The sequence below is a fragment of the Aedes aegypti genome, unplaced genomic scaffold (assembly GCF_002204515.2).
Source record: "Aedes aegypti strain LVP_AGWG unplaced genomic scaffold, AaegL5.0 Primary Assembly AGWG_AaegL5_hic_scaff_353_PBJ_arrow, whole genome shotgun sequence".
In the NCBI taxonomy this organism is placed as follows: Eukaryota; Metazoa; Arthropoda; class Insecta; order Diptera; family Culicidae; genus Aedes; species Aedes aegypti.
This window is the reverse complement of record NW_018736017.1, coordinates 7980-28043: the sequence shown is the minus strand read 5'-3', so window position 1 is coordinate 28043 and position 20064 is coordinate 7980. Positions and strand designations below refer to the sequence as shown.

General features: G+C 38.6%; 1 protein-coding gene across 1 annotated transcript; it reads right to left on the bottom strand.

Moving 5' to 3' along the window:
• Positions 1-40: 40 nt before the first annotated feature.
• On the bottom strand, positions 41-882 carry LOC110681075 (chymotrypsin BI-like). The gene is made up of 3 exons (XM_021856847.1): positions 546-882; positions 235-347; positions 41-172 (listed from the first exon to the last, which is right to left on the bottom strand). Exons 1-3 carry the CDS (start codon positions 706-708, stop codon positions 41-43), a joined length of 408 nt encoding a protein of 135 aa, XP_021712539.1. The 5' UTR covers positions 709-882.
• Positions 883-20064: the final 19182 nt, after the last annotated feature.

The following is a 20064-nucleotide window of genomic DNA, read 5'->3' as shown; positions in this document are numbered from 1 at the left end:
TTTAATTGAAATAATAAATTAATAAGACATTTAAAAGAGTTTAATCCTTTTTCAATAAATACCCATTGACTGGAAGGGAGCAATGTGCTGCTGTCAGAATAAACTTGCTGTGAATAATGCTACCTCCACATAAATATTTGATACCATCGTTGAATTCCCATCCGATTGCAACCTGTTAGATAAGTATTCGAAAGTATTACTATCGATAACTAAGAAATATTCGAAAAAATGTACCATATGTTGGTATTCTCCATCGAAAGCCCTTACGCCACCGGCGACAGCGGGAGCATTATCGGCTGAAAATGCGTTCAGAAAAGGCACTGGTGGGTAATATCTTGATGGACAATCTGTAAACAGTCATATTACTATTGGTGATCAAATGTGAGGGTAGGTTGCGAAAGTTGAACTTGAAAAAAATTATTGTGGCAATGTTTCATCCAAACTTATGGCTGGTAAGTTAGAGTGGGATACACTTTTCATAATAGCGTCATCTTCGCATTTTAGCTTTGAGTTAATTCACGTATTCCGATATTCACCATACTCACCGAAAACATCGTTCCTACGGTAATAATCATCGGACGGCTCGCTTCCGAAGAATGACTGTCCACCGGCTCCATTAATAGCTGCCACGCAAAGCACCAACAGAGCAACCACTACCTTCATGATGCAAAAATAAACTGAACTCAGAGAACTGCCCGGTTCGACCATATACGCTTCCAATTAATATAACCAATGATTGAATTGAAATTCCTGTTTTGAACCAGACTCAGAAGTGACGAAGCAGTGCTCTGTGTCCAGCGGGGTTCCATTTAATAAACAAAGGATGCTATTTTTGACAGCTTCGCCAACACTTTGTTGAGATTTTTGCAATTGGCGGCTTTTGAGATAATACGAGATAGGCTATGTTTTCTCTTGAACTCGTTCGAATAGATTTAAATTGGCTAAAGAAATTACTTCAGTTTCAAATTATTGGGGCAGACTAGCTCAGTGATTCGCAAACTCATTCAGATCATGATCCACTTTTGGAAGAAACAACATTTTGCGACATACAGTGCCCGTTTGATTTGGACACGGTACGATTTTGGCTGCACAATTTTTATTGTTCCAAAGTATTCTTTGTAAACGACTTTGTAGATATATTGAGGTGAAACAGTTTGGAATCAATTTCGAAGATTGCACTGAAACTTCAAAGGCACAAATCACGCGAAAGAAGCATCCAACAACAGTGAACTTTTTATTTTGGCTTTGTGCACTAGCAGAAAGCTTAAAAGAAGAAGATCAGAAACGTTTACCAACTATTTCTCCAGTTTTGTACATTTGAAAACGTGAGTAGGGGCACAAGTCGGCCATTGTAACGGCCATTTTTGGATTCCGAGATGTTTCACCTTAAAATCAGTTAAATTTATTATTCATATCTCAATAAAATTATCTGTCGAGACCATGGTAATATTTATACAATAAATAGTCTGATCAGTCCCGTTCAATATACATTAATATTGTCCACAGTATGAGTAAGTTCTGCGCTATCCATATCTGCTCTTGACCTACCAGAGGTTCGCGCCGCATAGTTCGGATATGCTGGCCTTCTGCATATTGTATGGGGTAAGTATTCCCTAGTTGTGGGTGTTCCTATAGTTGCGGTAGTGTCGTTTCACTGATTTTATTACATTATCACAGAACCGACACTGCCAATGAACGTATAGCTTGTTGATACACATAATAGCTGAAAAGAGCGTTCAATTGCTTTAAAACTGGTAAAATCTCACTAAAATGGTTCTTACTTGTACCAATAGTTGTGGTGAAGTGTTCCCATAGTGTAGAATCACATTAGAAAACAGCGGATACCGCAACTATTGGAACACAAAATAAAACCATACCGCAACTAAAGGAACCGTGTACCAATAGTGTTGTATTATTTTTCACTGACATACCGTGGATTACTGCGGTGGAATAATTTTCTTATTATGTCAATGGTCGTTACAACATTAACATCTACATTATTTGCGCTTCTTGAATATGGGCGGTTAAATGAAGTTCAATTGTGCTTAGTACCTCCACTATTGGTACATCTACCCTACTGGGTACAAACTTGATTCGTTTATTTGATTAGTCATAGTCATTATATTACTTTTTAACACCGCAAACTGTCTCTGACATTCAGATGTCGATTCAGGTAAGCCAATACTAGTCAATTTCGATCACGGTATAGATTGTGAGTTTTTATTTTTGCACCAACAAGGCACGCCAAAAAAGTGCACCTACATTTTTTTAATTTCTTTATTAGTATCATTTTAAACATTATATTCATTATTTATATCTAGGTGTTCTGTGTCATTAGACAATGCAATCATCCTAATTTGTAGAAAAAATTTAAGATTTATTAACATTTTGTTAACAATATATTAATTGCATTTGCCGTAGCAGTTCAGATTTTTACTGGTGAAATTTCACCTGCTTCTGAGAGAAAAAAAAACATGTTTTCAATTTACTTAACCTTTATATATTTAGAATTAATCATGGCGAAGAAAGATTGTAATGGTTTTTGCCTGAAATTGTTAATTATTTTATTGACATTGTTCCAATGTCTCATCATTGGATAATCTATGTAACTTATTGGTACTATACTGCCGTGAATCGCAAGTCAGTCCCATCTGCATTTACGTCAAAATTGAGTTGAGCTCGGTTTCAGCATATCTTTTAATGCTCGTTCAGCTGCAACCAATGGTATTGCTGTTTGCGTTTGACGTTGCAAATCCAGTCTAACTGAGCTTCAAATGCGGTTAACACAAAGTAACCAAAGGATACTTAGCAACCATGATGCATATCACCGCCAACCTAGCAAAGAAAATCAAATTTGACTTCGCCTTCCTTGTTGAAAATCTTACCGCATTTGGTGTTCCCGCATTTGATATTTGCATTTCAAACGCACACAGCAATATAATATGATTTGTTCTGAAAAAAATAGGAAAAAAACAGCAAGTCAAATTGTCCATAATGAAAAGTAATCGCATGTCAGTCCCACTACAGATTTCCGCACCGTGTAACACAAAAACGAACCGTGTTTTGATCATCTTTATATTTTCTTGAAAAGATAAGGTAGTAAAAAGCATATTGTGAAACTTTCATTAAGATTTGAACATTTTCACATTCTCTGGATTTTTTTGAATATCCGTATAGAAACGAATTTGGGACTTCACATCCAAATTTCTCATGCCTACTTTTACAGATGGGACTGACTTGCTATTCACGGCAGTATACCAGGGTGGAAGCTTCAGAATCATTTTCAAATTTTATTTTGAATTCTCTACAGAGCTTTCTTCCAGGTATTACAACAGCTAGTCCAAATTGGTACAGCATACAACATGGCTAGCCTGAAAATTTGTTTGAATGTCAAAAGCTTGTTATTAAGAAAAAGTTTTGATTTTCTATTAACAAGGGGATAGAGACATTTTATATATTTGTTACATTCGCTTGAATGCCCTCAATGTGATTTTTGAAAGTTAATTTCTTATCCAACATAAGCCCTAGGTATTTAACTTCATCTGACCAATTTATTGGAACCCCTCTCATCGTAACAACATGTCTACTCGAAGGTTTCAAATAAAGAGCTTTTGGTTTATGTGGGAATATTATTAGTTGAGTTTTGGAAGCATTAGGAGAAATCTTCCATTTTTGCAAGTATGAAGAAAAAATATCCAAACTTTTTTGCAATCGACTACAGATGACACGCAGACTTCGTCCTTTGGCGGAGAGGCCTGTGTCATCCGCAAACAAGGATTTTTGACATCCCTGAGGTAAGAGAGTTCTGATAGTTAACCTGAAGTGTACGATTTGACAGATAACTTTGAATTATTCAAACAATGTATGTTGGAAAATTAAAGTTTTTCAATTTTACGAACAAACCTTCATGCCAAAACACTGTTGATGCTTTTTCTATGTCTAAAAAGCAAGACCAGTAGAATAGCCTTCGGATTTTGTTGGAACGAATCAAAATTTGTAACACGTAAAAGTTTCATGAGTGGTCGAATGTCCATGGCGGAATCCCGAACTGTTCATTGGCAAAATTGAATTTTCGTTGATGTGGGACCATCATTCAAGTTCAAAATGACTGATGGAGGAAAGCAAACTGATTGGCGATAGCTGGAAGCTTCTTCAGGATTTTTTGTCTGGGTTTAAAATTGGAAATACCTTAGCATTTTTCCATTTGTCATATGCTAATATGCTAATTGAAAACATTTGTTGAATATATCAACTAAAAATGATAAGCTACTTTCTGGAAGTTTCTTGATGAGGATGTTGAAAATTCCCATCATCAACAGGAGCTTTTCAAAATTTTTGATTTTTTTTTATAATAGATCTCACTTCTTCCAAATCAGTCTCCCAGGAATTTCCAAAAACGTTTCTGATTGAAAATATTTTCAAACTCTTGAGTAACTTTATTTTCTATTGGACTAGTAAGTCCTGATTATAAATTGTGCGCGCTTTCAAACTGCATAGCAAGTTTTTGAGTTTTTTGCAATTTGTTAGTAATAATTTATTTCCTCTTTCAATGCCGGTATTGGCTTCCGAGGTTTTTTCAAAATTTTAGATAATTTCCTGAAGGGCTTAGAGCCAGAGCCCAATTGAGAAATTTTATTTTCAAAATTTTTGTTTCCCAATTGTGAAAAACGTTTCTTGATTTCTTTCTGCAATTCCTGCCATAAAATTTTCATAGCAGGATCGCGAGTGCGATGAAATTGCCTTCTCCACACTTTTTTAAGACGGACCAAGAGTTTAAGATCTTTTATAATCACGGAATCAAATTTTACTTCACAAATTGGAAATGCAATGCTCCTGGCTTCAACAATGGAATTTGTTAAAGTTTCAAGAGCATTGTCAATATCATGTTTTGTTTCTAAAGAAATGTTCACATCAAGATTAGAGTCAATATATGTTTCATATATATTCCAGTCGGCTCGAAATTATTGAAAGTGGAGCTGATAGATTGAGAATCGCTTCATGGGATATTTGAAATGTAACAGGGATATGATCAGAATCAAAATCAGCATGAGTAATTAATTGGCTACAAAGATGACTAGAGTCGGTTAAGACCAAATCAATCGTAGATGGATTTCTAGAAGAGGAAAAACATGTAGGGCTATCAGGGTATTGAATTGAGAAATATCCTGGAGAGCACTCATCAAATAAAACTCTGCCGTTGGAATTACTTTGAGAATTATTCCATTACCGATGTTTGGCATTAAAGTCACCAATGACAAAAATTTCGACTTATTGCGAGTCAATTTTCGCAAGTCAGTTTCGAGCAAATTAACTTGCTGTCCAGAGCATTGAAATGGCAAATAGGCAGCTTTGAAAGTATATTTACAAAGCTGTGTTTCAACAGAAACACCTAAAGTTTCAAAAACTCTAGTTTCAAATGATGAAAACAGTTGATGTTTTATACGCCTATGAATGATGATTGCAACTCCCCCACATGCCCCATCAAGTCGATCATTACGATATACAAAAAGTAAGGATGTCTTTTTGAGTTTAGATCCAGTTTTTAAAATACGTTTTAGTAATAAATGCTATATGCATGTTATTAGCTGAAAGAAAATTTAAAAAGCTCGTCCTCTCTATCATTCAAAGAACGAACGTTCCAATTTAAAATATTGGAATTATAAATTATTTGGAACCATTAGAAAAACGTTAGCCAATAACAATTTGATTCGTAAGTTTTACAACAACTTGGACCGCTCCAGTCGTAGTGGTGGTTTTGAACATTGCATCAATAATTTGATTCAATAGTTCAGTTAGAAAATTAAAATCAGAGGCATACATATCAATTGAAGCGGGTACATTATGTGATGAATTTTCCGTTAGTGTTTTTCGGTAGACGAAGAGGCGGAGTCGAAGTTTCCTGTGACGGCAGGGTTTTTTCCATTTGATTTGAAACAATTAAAATGGGTTCTCATAGTATGAAAGGGGAGGGCAAGCCCAAAAATTTGACTTGGCCCCGCAATTGGCACATATGAACTTATCGGTATCTTTCTTCACTGGACAGACGTCCTTGGCGTGAGAAGAACCACCACAAATCATGCATTTAGCATCCATGCGACAATTTTCAGTACCATGACCCCACTTTTGGCACCGACGGCACTGAGTGGGGTTCTGGTAATTTCATCCAGTGTTTTTGGTTCTTAAAGTGAACCAAATAATATTCTTGAGAAAGCTCTTTCCGAACAATGCCAGATTGGGTTCTCTTTTTCATAATGATTATTGGACTGGGGAAAATCCAAGTAAATCATTTATTCCATTTTTGATCTCTTCAGGTGACTTATAGTCCACTTGAGAAACCTTTCAAGACGACTTTGAACAAACGTTCAGATTTGTCGTCATAAGTAAAAAAAATGTGCTTCTTCTCTTCATGATGTTTGAGAAGAAGTTCGCGATCTTCTTCTTCCATTCTTGCCACGTGTACCTAAACGTTTTAAATCCCGCTTTTTTGGAAGAAAGTTGTGAATTCAAAGATTCAACTTTCCTTTTGTTTGTAGTTGCAACCATGTTAAGTGAATAAACGGAAAAAGACGAGACCTCCTAATAGGTTTTTTTTTTTCAAGACGGAGTCCAAGAAGGATTACCACCGCTAACTTTCGCCACGTGTCAAACAAAAAATCGAAGGCACGGGTCTAAACAAGGATCGTAAAGGGATTAATAGTAGTCAAAATTAGGGGCCCAGATAGCCGTAGCGGTGAACGCGCAGCTATTCAGCAAGACCAAGCTGAGGGTCGTGGGTTCGAATCCCACCGGTCGAGGATCTTTTTGGGTTGGAAATTTTCTCGACTTCCCAGGGGCATAGAGTATCTTCGTACCTGCCACACGATATACGCCTGCAAAAATGGCCATTGGCAAAGTAAGCTCTCAGTTAATAACTGTGGAAGTGCTCATAAGAACACTAAGCTGAGAAGCAGGCTCTGTCCCAGTGGGGACGTAACGCCAGAAAGAAGAAGAAGAAGTAGTAAAAATAGTACTGAAAAGTACTGTTTTAGTAGCACTGCAAAGTACCGTTTTTAATTTTAGCACCGAAGAATTCTTTAGCACTGAAAACTACTGTTTTATTGCTTTAGGTAGTTTTTAAAACTTCCAAGACCAGAGAGAATTCGTGTATGCACAGCACGAAGGTACGATGCGCACTGTTCAATGTTGATTATGATGATGATTATTATTTAGAATAATCTACCTGATGGGTTGTTTTAGCAGGGCTTTGAAGACCTTTAGAAGACAATGCTAAGGCTGTTTTCTCATGACAAAAGGCTGGCGACCCCTTGGTTTTCCAATGTTGGACACAAACTCATAGATATGAATAGAGGCAGTAGCAATTCACAGTGTATAGTTTTGTAAAAAAAAATCACTACTAAAACACAAACAAATTTCCTCTTCATTTATCAGATATCAAAAAACCCTCTTTTACTCTGTTTGCAAGTTGCGCCATTGCAATGCAAATTTTGCACACGTTGTACCTAGAATGTTCTCTTTGTCGTCAGGAGTCCCAGTTAGCAGAGGGCATCTCCGCCGGAAGACGGTACTTCCTCGCATAAATCAAACACAATCGGTTTTATCTACAAACCAACCGGAGGTCGGTGGCGCTCTGGGAAAGTTCATTAAGTGGAACCCTCTTCCTGCTAGCAGCATTTATTCGTTGATACCTTTTTCCTCCGACTGTTTGGGCTCCTGGTAGCTTACACAGAAAACATTCTGTTTGTTTTCATCATTTATCTGCACCGACTGCCGAGGGATGGTTCCCGGATCAACTCGAAAAGCATGGATGCGCGATTCCCGGTAGTTTTGTCCCCACTGGAATGGTGTTCTTCTGGGGAGGATGATAAATTTGCCGCAATTAATTACGTAATAATCGTTTGTGGGTTCAGGCGGCCAAAGCGGAACAAGAAACCCACCGATTCAGTATTGGGACAATGACCGAAGAGGTGCATTTTTATCGGGCCATAATGTTTGACTCTCGGTGCAGAATCGGTCGGTAATATTTCCCACGTGGGCATTCATTCATATCATGGCTGCCGGTGTTTGGCACTGGAGCGAATTGGGTTGGGTTGATTTTTCTTGTCACGAAGAGATAACCTGTACTGTGGGAATTGAGTTGTGATGGGTCGATATGGTAACTTTTGTGATTACCACTTGGGATCAATTATACTGGAAGTTTTTCATTATTTGGATTAAATCAACAGGATGGTATAGCTTCGTGCAGACACAATTAGTCAATGAAGTGGCAGTGCGCATCGTACCTTCGTGCTGGGAGTACTCGAATTCTCTCTGCTCTTGGAAGTTTTTTAAAAACTACCTAAGGCAATCAAACAGTAGGTACTTTTCAGTGCCACAAAACAGTACTTTTCAGTACTTTTTTTTTTCTACTATTGATCCCTTTACGATCCTTGTTTGGACCCGTGCCTTCGATTCTTCGTTGGACAAAAGCTAGCGGTGGTTATCCTTTTTGGACACCGTCTTGGAAAAAAAAAACTTCTTAGGAGGTCTCGTATTCTTTCGTTTATTCACTAAACATGGGTGCAACTACAAACAAAAGGACTAAACGTGGCAAGAATGGAAGGAAGGACGTTACTCCGGAGTGCGAACTTTCTTCCAAGGGTGACATGGATTGGATAATGTTGATAATTGCATCGGAATGAGCAATAAATTCGATGCTCTAGACAAATTTTTCCGAACACCAAATCGAAGCAGTCCCCAGCCCAGGCTCTTTGATTCAAATGAGGAAGCAAAGTGTGCCACCCTGGGAGGGAGTCACAGATACTACACACGAAATATAGAACAATGTTTGTTTGAACTGCAAGATAACTCCAGCTTGCCAACAACAATCAAGGCAGGCTTGGGAAAAATCGCTAGTTTTCTTTTGTTGTGTACTTTCGAACTTTCCTGACAAACATGGAAAAAGGGCCACAGTTTTCTATGCACTTAAAATACTTTTCATTGGAAAAAGAAAGACGATGCGTTTTTCAATGCTTTATATTCAATCAGATTGAAAGGTACTCACGTGAAATTACTTGCATGGACCAATGCATGCGTTCATTCCTTGAAGTTTTAGCGGTGTCGTGTTATTTATGTTACCATAGAAACGAGTGAATTCGGCACCGCTCAAACGTCAAAATAGTGAACTCGTGCATCGATCCATTGTGTGCATTAATTGATTTTCATTCGATTTTGTCACTTTTTATGAAATGCGAAAATGTGTTTGAATCAGTTACCCGCTTTTTCCATGTTGGTCCAATGTTTGAGATCTGGGCTCACAGTGACAGTTCGTGACAGCGGAATCCCGGCTCACTATGACGTACAGAAATTTTGCATTGGTTTCACCCTCCCAGGTGCCACCTATTGTGGTCAGTTGTTTCGAATTTGGGGAATTTAAGCAGTAGATCTTGAACTCCAAATCGCAAAGAGAAGGGACTGCTGCGTTTTGCCGGAAACTCTTAAAGATCGCGAACTTCTTCTCAAACAACCAGTGGCGTAGCAAGGGCTTTCGGGCTAGGTGGAGAGTCAGCTTCGGGGGCCCTTCAAAGTAGGAATGAGTGCCGCTAGGCCAACATACTATCGACATGTAACTTGTCAAAAACCAAATAGTAATAAACTTATAACAAACATCAGGATTGGTTTGATGAATCTTCAGTTTAATCAATTGTTGAGGTTGTTTTTAGCATCTTAATAAAAATGTCAAATATTGACGAGTAATGTCGATACGACTTCAGGGCTGATAGCGGCTAACTCAGTGTCTTAAAATAGGAACTTCAGATCCCTCATGTCTGAATTGCGAAACCGCAAAGAGGCTAAACGTGGTTCCTCGTTTCAATAAGGATTTCTCAGAGAATTTGACAAGACATTTGTCAAATCGTCTTCTTAAAAGTTTATGTGAGGATTACGTCAATAGTTGCAACATGTGTTTAATGATTTTCTTTAGAAATTTCATCAGAATGTTTGTGTGACCAGGGGATTTTGTTTTATTATCGTACAAATTGGGCCGAAGGGTCTCAGATTTTCATGAAACTTTTTCCACAGGCAGGGCTCATGGATATATGAATAAAAAAAAATGAGAAAAATTCAGGGTCGCCTATTTTTCCGGAAAACTCAGGTGGAAATTTTTTGTTTTCCCTTGACACTACCTACTTTGAAAAATCATAACTCAAGAACGAAGCATCGTAGAAACAAAGTTTTTATATGAAAATTTAAGCAAATTTTCTCAAAAATCAAAAAACAAATATAAACTGGAAAAAGTTTTCCACAAAATTTTCCACAGTTGGGAAAATTCGTAAAGAAAAGCCGGAAAAACTTTGCCCGAACTCGTGGAAAATTTAAAAAAAAATATTTTCGAGAAGGTAATTTTATAAGCTTTAATCACTGAAATTTTTGGAATTTTCGTTTTTGAGTTATGGCCAATTTTGTGAAAAATGTCCAGATGTGCCATATAAGACTTTTCTTTGAAAAATCATAACTCAAGAACGAAACATTGTAGAAACAAAGTTTTTGTATGAAAATTTAAGCAAATTTTCTCAGAAATCCAAAAAAATAAAATGAACTGGAAAAAGTTTTTCACAAAATTTTCCACCGTTAGGGAAATTCATAAAGAAAAGCTGGAAAATCTATGCCCGAACTCGCGGAAAATTTTTATTAAAATATTTTTGAGAAGGAAACTTTATAAACTTCAATTCTAGTAACTTTTAGGATGTACTTTTTTTTGTTCCGTAGTTATGGTCAATTTTGTGAAAATGACCATATTAGCCTTTTCTTTGAAAACCCATATTTCAATCGAAGCATCAGAAAAACAAGGTTTTCTTATCAAAGCAATTGCAAATTTTCTAAAAGATCTGAAAGAAACGATATGGGATTGGTTTTAATGATTTTCGTTTTCTTTGTAGTATTAAGAACAAAGCATGCTGTATTTTCTTGGTTTTCATGTGCATCTGAGAATTCACTCGCAAAAATGCTTCGTTCGTCTTTTGGAATAAATGAATAATATTTTTTTGTTCCAGGAATTGGAACAAGGTTAGAAAATCTCTCCTGAAGTAATTTTTCAGCCTCTGAAACAGACAATGCTGTAGCGTGTCTGCACCGAGGAGGCAGCCCCTCTAGCACGATATAGGTAGCGCAACCCTGGTTAGGTGGCCTATCGAAGATTCTTCATCAACCAAGAAAGGCAAAGAAGAGTAAACGGATTGATTTTACGGCAACAGATCCGGCAACGGATAAAGGACAACAATTGGAAAATTGGATCTTTGAACGTGAGAACTTTGAATGAACCCACGCTTGTTAAGCTCCTGGTTCGTGAACTGCGGAATTTCGGCGTGAACGTGGCAGCTATCCAGGAAATACGCTGACCGAGAACCTGAGAATGCGAATTCCGAGCGGTGGACCCCATCGACATATATGCGCCAACGAACGATAAGCTCGATGACATGAAGGATGATTTCTATGAGAGCCTGGATAAGGCCTACGGAGAATGCCCAAAACAAAACGTCAAGATAGGCATCGGCGACGCAAATGCGCAGATCGGCAAATAAGATTTCTTTCGACCCGTCATTGGAATGGAAAGCCTTCTTTTTTTTAAGGCACTCCGTGCTCGTGGCCACTACTGTGCCGGAATCAGTTTATCTGTATCTTCCTTACCGATACAGTTCTATTTTTAGCTAATCTATATTTACATCTGCTTTCATTCTCTTCTGCTCTTTTTGCTCTCACACCGAGCAGGTAGGAGAGTGCACTGCTGTTGGTCCAATCGATTTCCATAAGCCATAGTCAATTGCTCTTGCGGTGGTTCGTTTTGCCGTGTTCCTGAGTTGTTTGAGGCTAGCTGCCTGCGAAGTGGGTCAGTTTGTCTCAGTCACCATCTGATACTGACGGAGGATGGATGTGCTCCCCTAAGCACGGTCCTCCGTGCGGCGTCTTCTGGTGGCTGGACGGGTTATTTTTTTGGAGGGGCTGGGAATTGAATCCATGACCTTTCGCTTATGAAGCGAAAGCGTTACCTCAAGGCTACGGACCCCCCTATGAATGGAAAGCCTTCATTCCGTTATCAATAGTAATGGCCTGCGACTAGTAACCTTCGCTGCTGCTAGAGGGATGCCAATCAGCAGTACCTACTTCGCACGAAAGAATATTTGCAAAAACATCTGACGACGCCCGAGTGGCGATGCTCCCAAATAGACCACGTGCTGGTTAATGGGTGACATTTCTCAGATGTCATTGATGTCTTCCTAGGCCTTAATATCGACTCGGATCATTATATCGTTGTAGCTAAAATTCGGGCGCGGTTATCCAGCGTCACGAGTTGCAGAACAAACCGAACGCTGCGCTTAAATATTCAACGTTCGTCGACTGGTGGGGTAGCTGCACAGTACCGCCAGCAGCTAGACGAGCAGTTGGGAAGAATCAACGTTGCTGGAGATGTCAACAGTCTGTGGGACCCTATCCACGAACCTGTAACAACAACGGCGCGGGAAGGGATTAGCACTGGTCAACGACGAAGACGAAACGACTGGTTCGATGAAGAGTGCCAGAGAGTGACAGATATAAAGAATGTCGCCAGAAGCCGTATGCTTGTGGCCGGTACCCGACAGAACAGAGAGCGGTACAGGACAGTGAGAGCCAAAGAAAAGCGAAACCACCGCAGAGAGAAAAGGCAGCACGAAGAAAGTGTGGTAGCAGAAGCTCAGAAAAGCATGAATCATAATGATATGCGGAGATTCTATGCAACGGTCAATGGTGCGCGGCTTAATACCATATCATATGCAATGATCGAGAAGGGAATTTGCTGAACGATAAAACTGCGGTAGCTGCCAGGTGGAAGGAGCACTTTCAGCAATTGTTGAACGGTGAAAATGGAAATGTAACGAGGAACAGGATGAACATTGATGATGGCTACCAGCGAGCTGAAGAACTGTAAGGCTGCTGGGAAGGACGAGATCCCGGTCGAGCTTCTAAAACACGGAAGTGAGCAGCTTTATCTCGATCGGCGGGAATCACTATCAGGCCCAGACGACCGGATATTCTAGATGAAGCGACGACGCGTAATGTGACACAACCCAACGGATGTATTTTTTGACCTGAAACAGAAAGATATTCTTGAGCAGTAAGAATTACAGGAAAATTAAAAAAAATGATTTTTATAATACGACATGCTCCGCAGTCCGCCTCGAATTCAAGACGTTGACCTTCGCACACTAGGGGTACGAATTCCGGAAGGTTTAGGCGGTTCAGGCCACTCGGACAGACTGCATTATCTCCGGGAATGGACCGATATTCCTGGACACATGGTTCCGGGCTGGTAGGACGATACGAATTTGATGCTGGTACTGTTGCTTCTGGAACTTCAATTAGGTTCAACCGTAGAACCTCGAGCGCTTCAGACATTTCCGCTACACGATTGTTTCCTTTTGACTATTTTCCCTGACCTTGACTCGTTGACGACTTTCTTGACTGACAGACTTTTGACGTGTGGCCTTGCTTGCCACACGTGTAACACATCCAACTCTGAGCAGGACACGTGGTTGGATCATGATGCCGACTGCAGCGAAAACACGATTTCTAAGACTTTTGGTAGGCAGGTACTTTCCTCTGACTACTGGATTGACTGCTTCTCTTATTTTGCCTTCCGTTTTGTTGGCAGACTGCTGCGATCTTCGACAATGACGACGTTAGACTGAATATTTCTTGGTTTTGGTTGAGTGCTGCTTCCCTGCTTGAGACATTGTTTTCGAACTGATGATAAAATCCGTGATGGACTGCGAAGAGTGTTGCTCGCACTGCCGAAACTTGTATCTTTCGGCGACTACATTGGTGGTGGGTGAGAGATGCTGCTTTAAAAGATCTACCGGACTTGGTTGGGCTTGACACGGGGATCTTCGTGTGCACACAGTCTTACAGAGACAGTGTAAAGACTGGGACCGGTGACAGTAATTAACACCGGCACTTTCTTGTCTTTCTTGTCCGTTGACAAGGAAGAACATTTCCAAACGATTAATGTATTCCACAAAATTTTTCCCTACGACAAACTGACCAAACACGCCAGCTCGAATGACTGGAACGACCGCAACAGCATTTTCTTCCATTTTTCACAGTGTTCGAAGATGTACCACTTGCACCACCACTTTGCGAGTCCGTGTTCGACATTTAGAGGTTAGGTTGCTAACACTTGCACAACTTTCACTGCGCGAAACTTTTTTCGCTACCTATCTACTTTTTACTGTGAGGTTTTATTCTCGCCGCCAAGTTATTATATCTTCGGTTAGCCAATAACTGCATGCGGACACACTTAAAACAGTTTCACTGGGTTAAAGAGAATAATTATAGACGTCTGATCGGTCCAACCGCCGGATGGTAAAAGAGACCGTTCTCACTCAACGTGGAAGGAAGTAGCCTTTAACCATAATAATCTAATTTAGTACTTGACGGTTGGTACCTCATTTATAGTAGGGCGAGGGTCACTACATATAAAACATTGATTTTTCCGGTGGCTCTATACGGACACTAAGCGTGGACGTTGAAAGAATCAGACCGAAAAGCTCTCGGTGTTTTTCGAGCGTATAGTGCTGCGGACAACACTCGGTGGAAACTCGAAAATGGTGTGTGGCGCAGGCGCATGAATCACGAGTTGTATGAAGTGTGCAAAGATGCGAATATTATCAAGCGTGTAAAATATGGTAGACTTCAGTGGGCTGGTCACTTAGTGCGAGTGTTTGGAAGAAAGAATTTCGAAAATAATATTCAGCAGGGAACCAGGTTGAGGTCATCGGCTTCGAGGAAGGCCACGAATACGCTGGCGGTACACAGTGGAAAAGGACCTGGCGACCTTAAACGATCGGGGCACCTGGAGAAGTTTTGCCCAAGACCCACAAAGATGGAGCTCTACAATACGTCCGGCAATGGCGTGGCGCTGCGCTGTAGTCATCAAAGTATCATGGTAGGTATCATATACACTCCCGCGCATAAGTTTGGGTTCACCCCCTCAAAAAAAAGCAAAAGTGTTCTGTTCATATCTCTGTGATTACACGTCCAATTGAAACTCTCTAAGTCGCATTCGAAAGGCAGAGATTTATTCTTACTTCGTATGTATTTTTCCAAAAACATTTTTTGAATTTTGTACACTGAATTTTTACTCAAAGTTGTGATATTTTTCAAAAAACACACTGAAAAATCATATCTAATTTCCTCAGCATTGGATCGACCAAAATTTTAAATCAAAGTGTCATTAGAATCGTATCTTATATTCATTGAAGAGACCCCACGAAATTTTGGCGGAAAAATCTGAAAAGTATTCAAAATCAATGAAACAGTCAAGTCATCGTGCAAAAGTTTGGGTTCACCTCTCAGTATGGTGTATGGTGCAAAAGTTTGGGTTCACCTGAACTTACTTAAATCTGTGAAATCTCGAACCAATCTTGTACGCGCCATTATATGCGCTCAAAAAAACTTTTAACTATTAAAATCGGTTGAAAAAATGGCAGAGATAATGACAAAAATTATGTGCATGCGGCTCAGGTGAACCCAAACTTTTGCACGATTTGCATCATACTGAGAGGTGAACCCAAACTTTTGCACGATGACTTGACTAACTGTCTGAGGTAACATTACTCCAAAGCATTGGAACAGGTTGGAAATGTCTGTAGATTTCTTAAAGGACATTATGACTTTATGTGAATTTATTTTATGATTTCGGGAGAAAATTATAAACAAAAATCTGAGAAAAGCTTCTTAGTCGTCGACTAACCGCAACTCAGCAGGCTGGCAAAAATCTTAAAAATGCAGTGGTCCCGACAGAAGTAAATGTGCAGAAAATCCGATACTGAAGGCCATAAAGCAAGCGCTTTGCTCCTAAAATGTGTCAACAGAACAGACAACGTACACATAACGGGTTTTCCCGTAGCGCAGGTAGATAACTTTTACGTGGTGCGTTACGAGGTAAGATCTACCGGGGCAGCAGGGACGAAAGTTTAGGAGCTTAACAGACCAATAACAGACATATAATTGGGTTGGGTGACAAAACGTCGAATGACAAAACGTCGAATGGACAAAACGTGGAAAAGACAGAACGTCAAAAGACAAAATGCCGAAACATATAATGTTGAATTCCAAAACGTCGAATGCTAAAACATCGAAACCCAAAACGTCGAAAGAACAGGCCTTTGAAAAATATGAGTAATGTCTTACTCATTTGACTTATTTGATTTTGACTTATTTGATTTATTAAGAAAACGGTGAAATATAAAAATGTTTGGTAAATCTAACGTAAAATCCAAATACTAAAGAATGTTTTGAGGAGTAGAAAAAGTGAAAAATACAGTATTGACCAGATTTCAGTACATATTGTCATTTTTTTTATACAAAATGGATATATCTCGGCTTCTTATGGTCCAATTGACATGAAATTTTCACCGCAGTTCAAAAATAAAAAGAGATTTACTTTATTGAAAAATCACAATTATTTACAAACAAAATTTTAAAGTTTTTTTGCAAATCTCCCATTTTGAAAACAATCAGTTATACTCAATAGCATATAGCGCTAAGTAATTCCATTTAAAAATTATTTTGAATGTAAGACTTTTATCGTTTTAGTCAAAATTGCAGCTTTGCGATTACTCAATGTTTGATCATGAAAAGCTCTGAATTTTGAAGCTGCGGTGAAATTTTCACTAGACTGTGCACTAGAAGCCGAGATACATGTCTCCAACTTTATTCCGTTCAGTATAGTATATTCTTTTTTCAATGATAACATCGTGAAATTGTAATTTGTATTTGGTCTCGGAAACGACAGTAAAAAATAAATTGAAAATTAAGCTCGGAATTCATTAAGTTTTTTTTAAGTATAGACTACTATATATAAGAACTTAATGGATATCCTCATGAAGGATTTCTGCTTCGGAAAAGTGCAATAAAAAATCGAGTCAACTATTCCTATTCGAGTGAAGAACGAGTAAATTTCTGAAGAATAAAGAATTTACTAATTCCTAAAAATGCAGTTGTTAATTTGATTATATCACTTATTTGTTAAAAGAATGAGTGTATTTTAAAAGAATAAATAATACACTATTTATTAACAGATAGCTTAACCAGAAATACTATTCACTTTAAAGGTGCAGCAATGATTTTATGTAATTTATTTAACTGTTAAATATTCACTAAAAAGTAAGAGGTTGTTTCCGAGATACAATCGCCAAGTTGACGTTGGATAACGTTAGCTTCTTCTATTTCCTGGCTTGAGACCGTCAAGAACTTATGAAAGATTTCTATTGATAAAAATCCAATCATTTTTCATACTATTTGTTGCATGTCAATTCTGACCTATTATGGACATTTTATGATATAGTTTGGTTGGAATCAGGGATAGAATCAGTCGATGGAAGAAGAAGCAGGAGTGGTAACTCTTGCTCCCCAAACAAATATTCCGGTTGAACGTTAGGCCCACGCATGATCCACTAAGATTGGTTGCTTTAGTGGGTTCCGAAGCCAGTTTGAGCTGGAGGTACTTCTCCATGAAGTCTACGAACTCCATGTTCTCTTCTTTGCTCAAATCGATGTTAAAGTTGCCAGTCACGATGATTGGCATGATCTCTTTTTGATACTCGCTGAAGTTCCGCACCATGGAGAACTTCTTCTGCTTTGTCGTGGTATTCGGGGAAATGTAGAAGCCAATCTACGATTCCAGCGCTCGGCCATCATGGTCCTGCAGGAAGCGAGTGGTCTAACTGATTGGTTTGTTTAAGGATACCAACCTGTGCACGATCTACGCCAAGCGTGTCACCATCATGCCGAAGGACATCCAGCTGACTCGTCGTATCCGTGGAGAACGCGCTTAAATAGAATTGCAGCACAATTTCAAACAAAAGGGCCCTCTTCAGAGCCACAACAATGCATGCGACGTAAAAGAGTTACAACCAGAGACATTTTACTATTAATTGTTTATTTATTTATCAATTATAATTTTGGTTGATAAGTTTTCAACGGAGATAAATGGCAAACAAAGATTTACCTACGTTCCCGTCGCTCGAGTCGGGCGGCTGTAGCATTTTTCCAGTCTTCTCTGAGTGCGTATTTCGATTCGATCGACAATTTCTTACCTATTCAAAACATCAACTAAGCTGTTGCTGATTAGTTTTAGCTCTTTGTTTGACAAGTTGATACTCTGATCGCTCTAGCATGCATTTACACGACAACGGCATTATTCAAAGTAAGTAAAGTTTGTAAGGATGCTTAAAATATATGCCCGAGCCCGATTTCATCTTCTAAACTCGTACCAATTAGCTCATACGGTTGAAAAAATAAATTTCTGTTAGATATCAGGGATTTCCTTAGGAAATTGCCTAAATTTCGGCGTTTTCATCGCAATTCTTGAAATTAACTATTTATTATTTCTTTAAATAATTTATGAGGAATTTAGCAAGCATATTCGGATTCAGAAGTTCATATTCTTGATGGAGAGTCGTTGCAAAAAAATAACAATAATCTCATTGACAAGTGATCAATTTCACCCCGAAATGGGATTCCCCGATTTTTTATTTAAGGGATGATTTTTAGCACTAAAAACACATCTGTTAGAAAATTTTGGCACATGAGCCAAAGAGGCTGACCGTCGTGCTTGTTTTCCTGCATTCAGTTGTTTGGCATTTTTAACATTATTGAAAACAGACAAGAAAAACAATGAAAAACCTTATAACAGCAAGAAAAATGTGCTTTTCTTTGAAAAATAAAACATGCCTTGATATTTACCCATTTATCAATAGTTTAGTAATGAAAATTAATAGTTTTCATTATTGGAGTCGATTCGTAGAAAGATTTCCAATCGATTGGTGCAAGAATCTTGAAAATCTATGCGGGCGTTAGTAAGTTATTAACAGTCAAAATCTAACCACTTTTCGTGACGCGAGCGATTTTTTCGTTTTTCGAAATTGTACCCCAATATGTTGCCGTAAGACGTTATCCAACGTCAAAAAATAATAAAAACATATAAGCTCATTAAAATTAACAACAAATTGAAATTAGGCTTAATACTTATACTCTTAGCATAGAAAATTGTTGGAGTTTCCACATTCTGATGCATCTGTCGGAAAAACAGATTTTGTTTGCTCACGTAGAACAGAAAACAAATAAATAGTGAACTGCTTTCGGGATTCATTTCCTCTTCCGTTATGTGAGTCTAGACGTGCGGCGAATACAAGCTTAACGGCTTGGTCTTCTTCATACTTTTACATAACATTGATAAAAGTATGAAAAAGACCTATTTACCTCAGGCTTCATTTTAAATCTTCCTCTTGAAGTGCTGCAGTGCTTCTTCTCTGGTCCGAACTGGATGTAAGATCGATATTTAAAAAAATGTTCCATGCTCACTTTGATGAGCATTGCAAATTTTTCAGTATCCAACGCCGTACGCATCGCAACCATATTTTCCTTGGCAACGTTGTAGCCGCATAGCTAAGAACGAAAATTTCATTCAATAAATCGCAAAAAAACGCTATAGTCATTATTTTTTCATCATCTGAAAGCTTTTTATCTTGGTTTTGTGGGAAAAATATGAAAACTACGAAAACTCAAATTTTTGCATTTATTATCGCGTGTGCCACTATAGGAATACATGTGCCTATAGTAGCACCAAAGACAAATTAAAGACCTCCATGTCCCTTGCAATTGCCCAAAATTTTATGGCTCATAAGGTAATCTAGAATGCCGTGAAAAGTGTACTGCGATCTGTCAAACTTGGGTACCTTTTGCACTACCGAGGGACCAAATGCAGTACTAGAAGTGGTACTCAATCTGAGCCCGAGTGCGACGGACCTGGTAGCACTATTTCTAAATTCTGTTCCTATAGTAGCACTAGCATCACGGCGTTGGCAAAATACTTATCAAAACCGTATTTTTTACAAAACTATTTTATTTTTCCTACAAAGTGTGGATCAAAAGCTTTCGTTTGATGTAAAAAAAGTTCTTAATTCATCAATTACACAGTGTAACAAAAATGACATTTTTGCGTGTCTCAAGGATAAAATTATGTGTCTCGAGTAGATTTGGGGTTGCTGAATC

Excerpts from the sequence above, each read along its gene's own strand:
- LOC110681075 (XM_021856847.1), bottom strand. The coding sequence starts at position 708 with ATGGTCGAACCGGGCAGTTCTCTGAGTTCAGTTTATTTTTGCATCATG. Across the intron at positions 348-545 it reads CCGTAGGAACGATGTTTTCG|ATTGTCCATCAAGATATTAC; the intron begins GTGAGTATGGTG and ends GACTGTTTACAG. Across the intron at positions 173-234 it reads ATGGAGAATACCAACATATG|GTTGCAATCGGATGGGAATT; the intron begins GTACATTTTTTC and ends CTTATCTAACAG.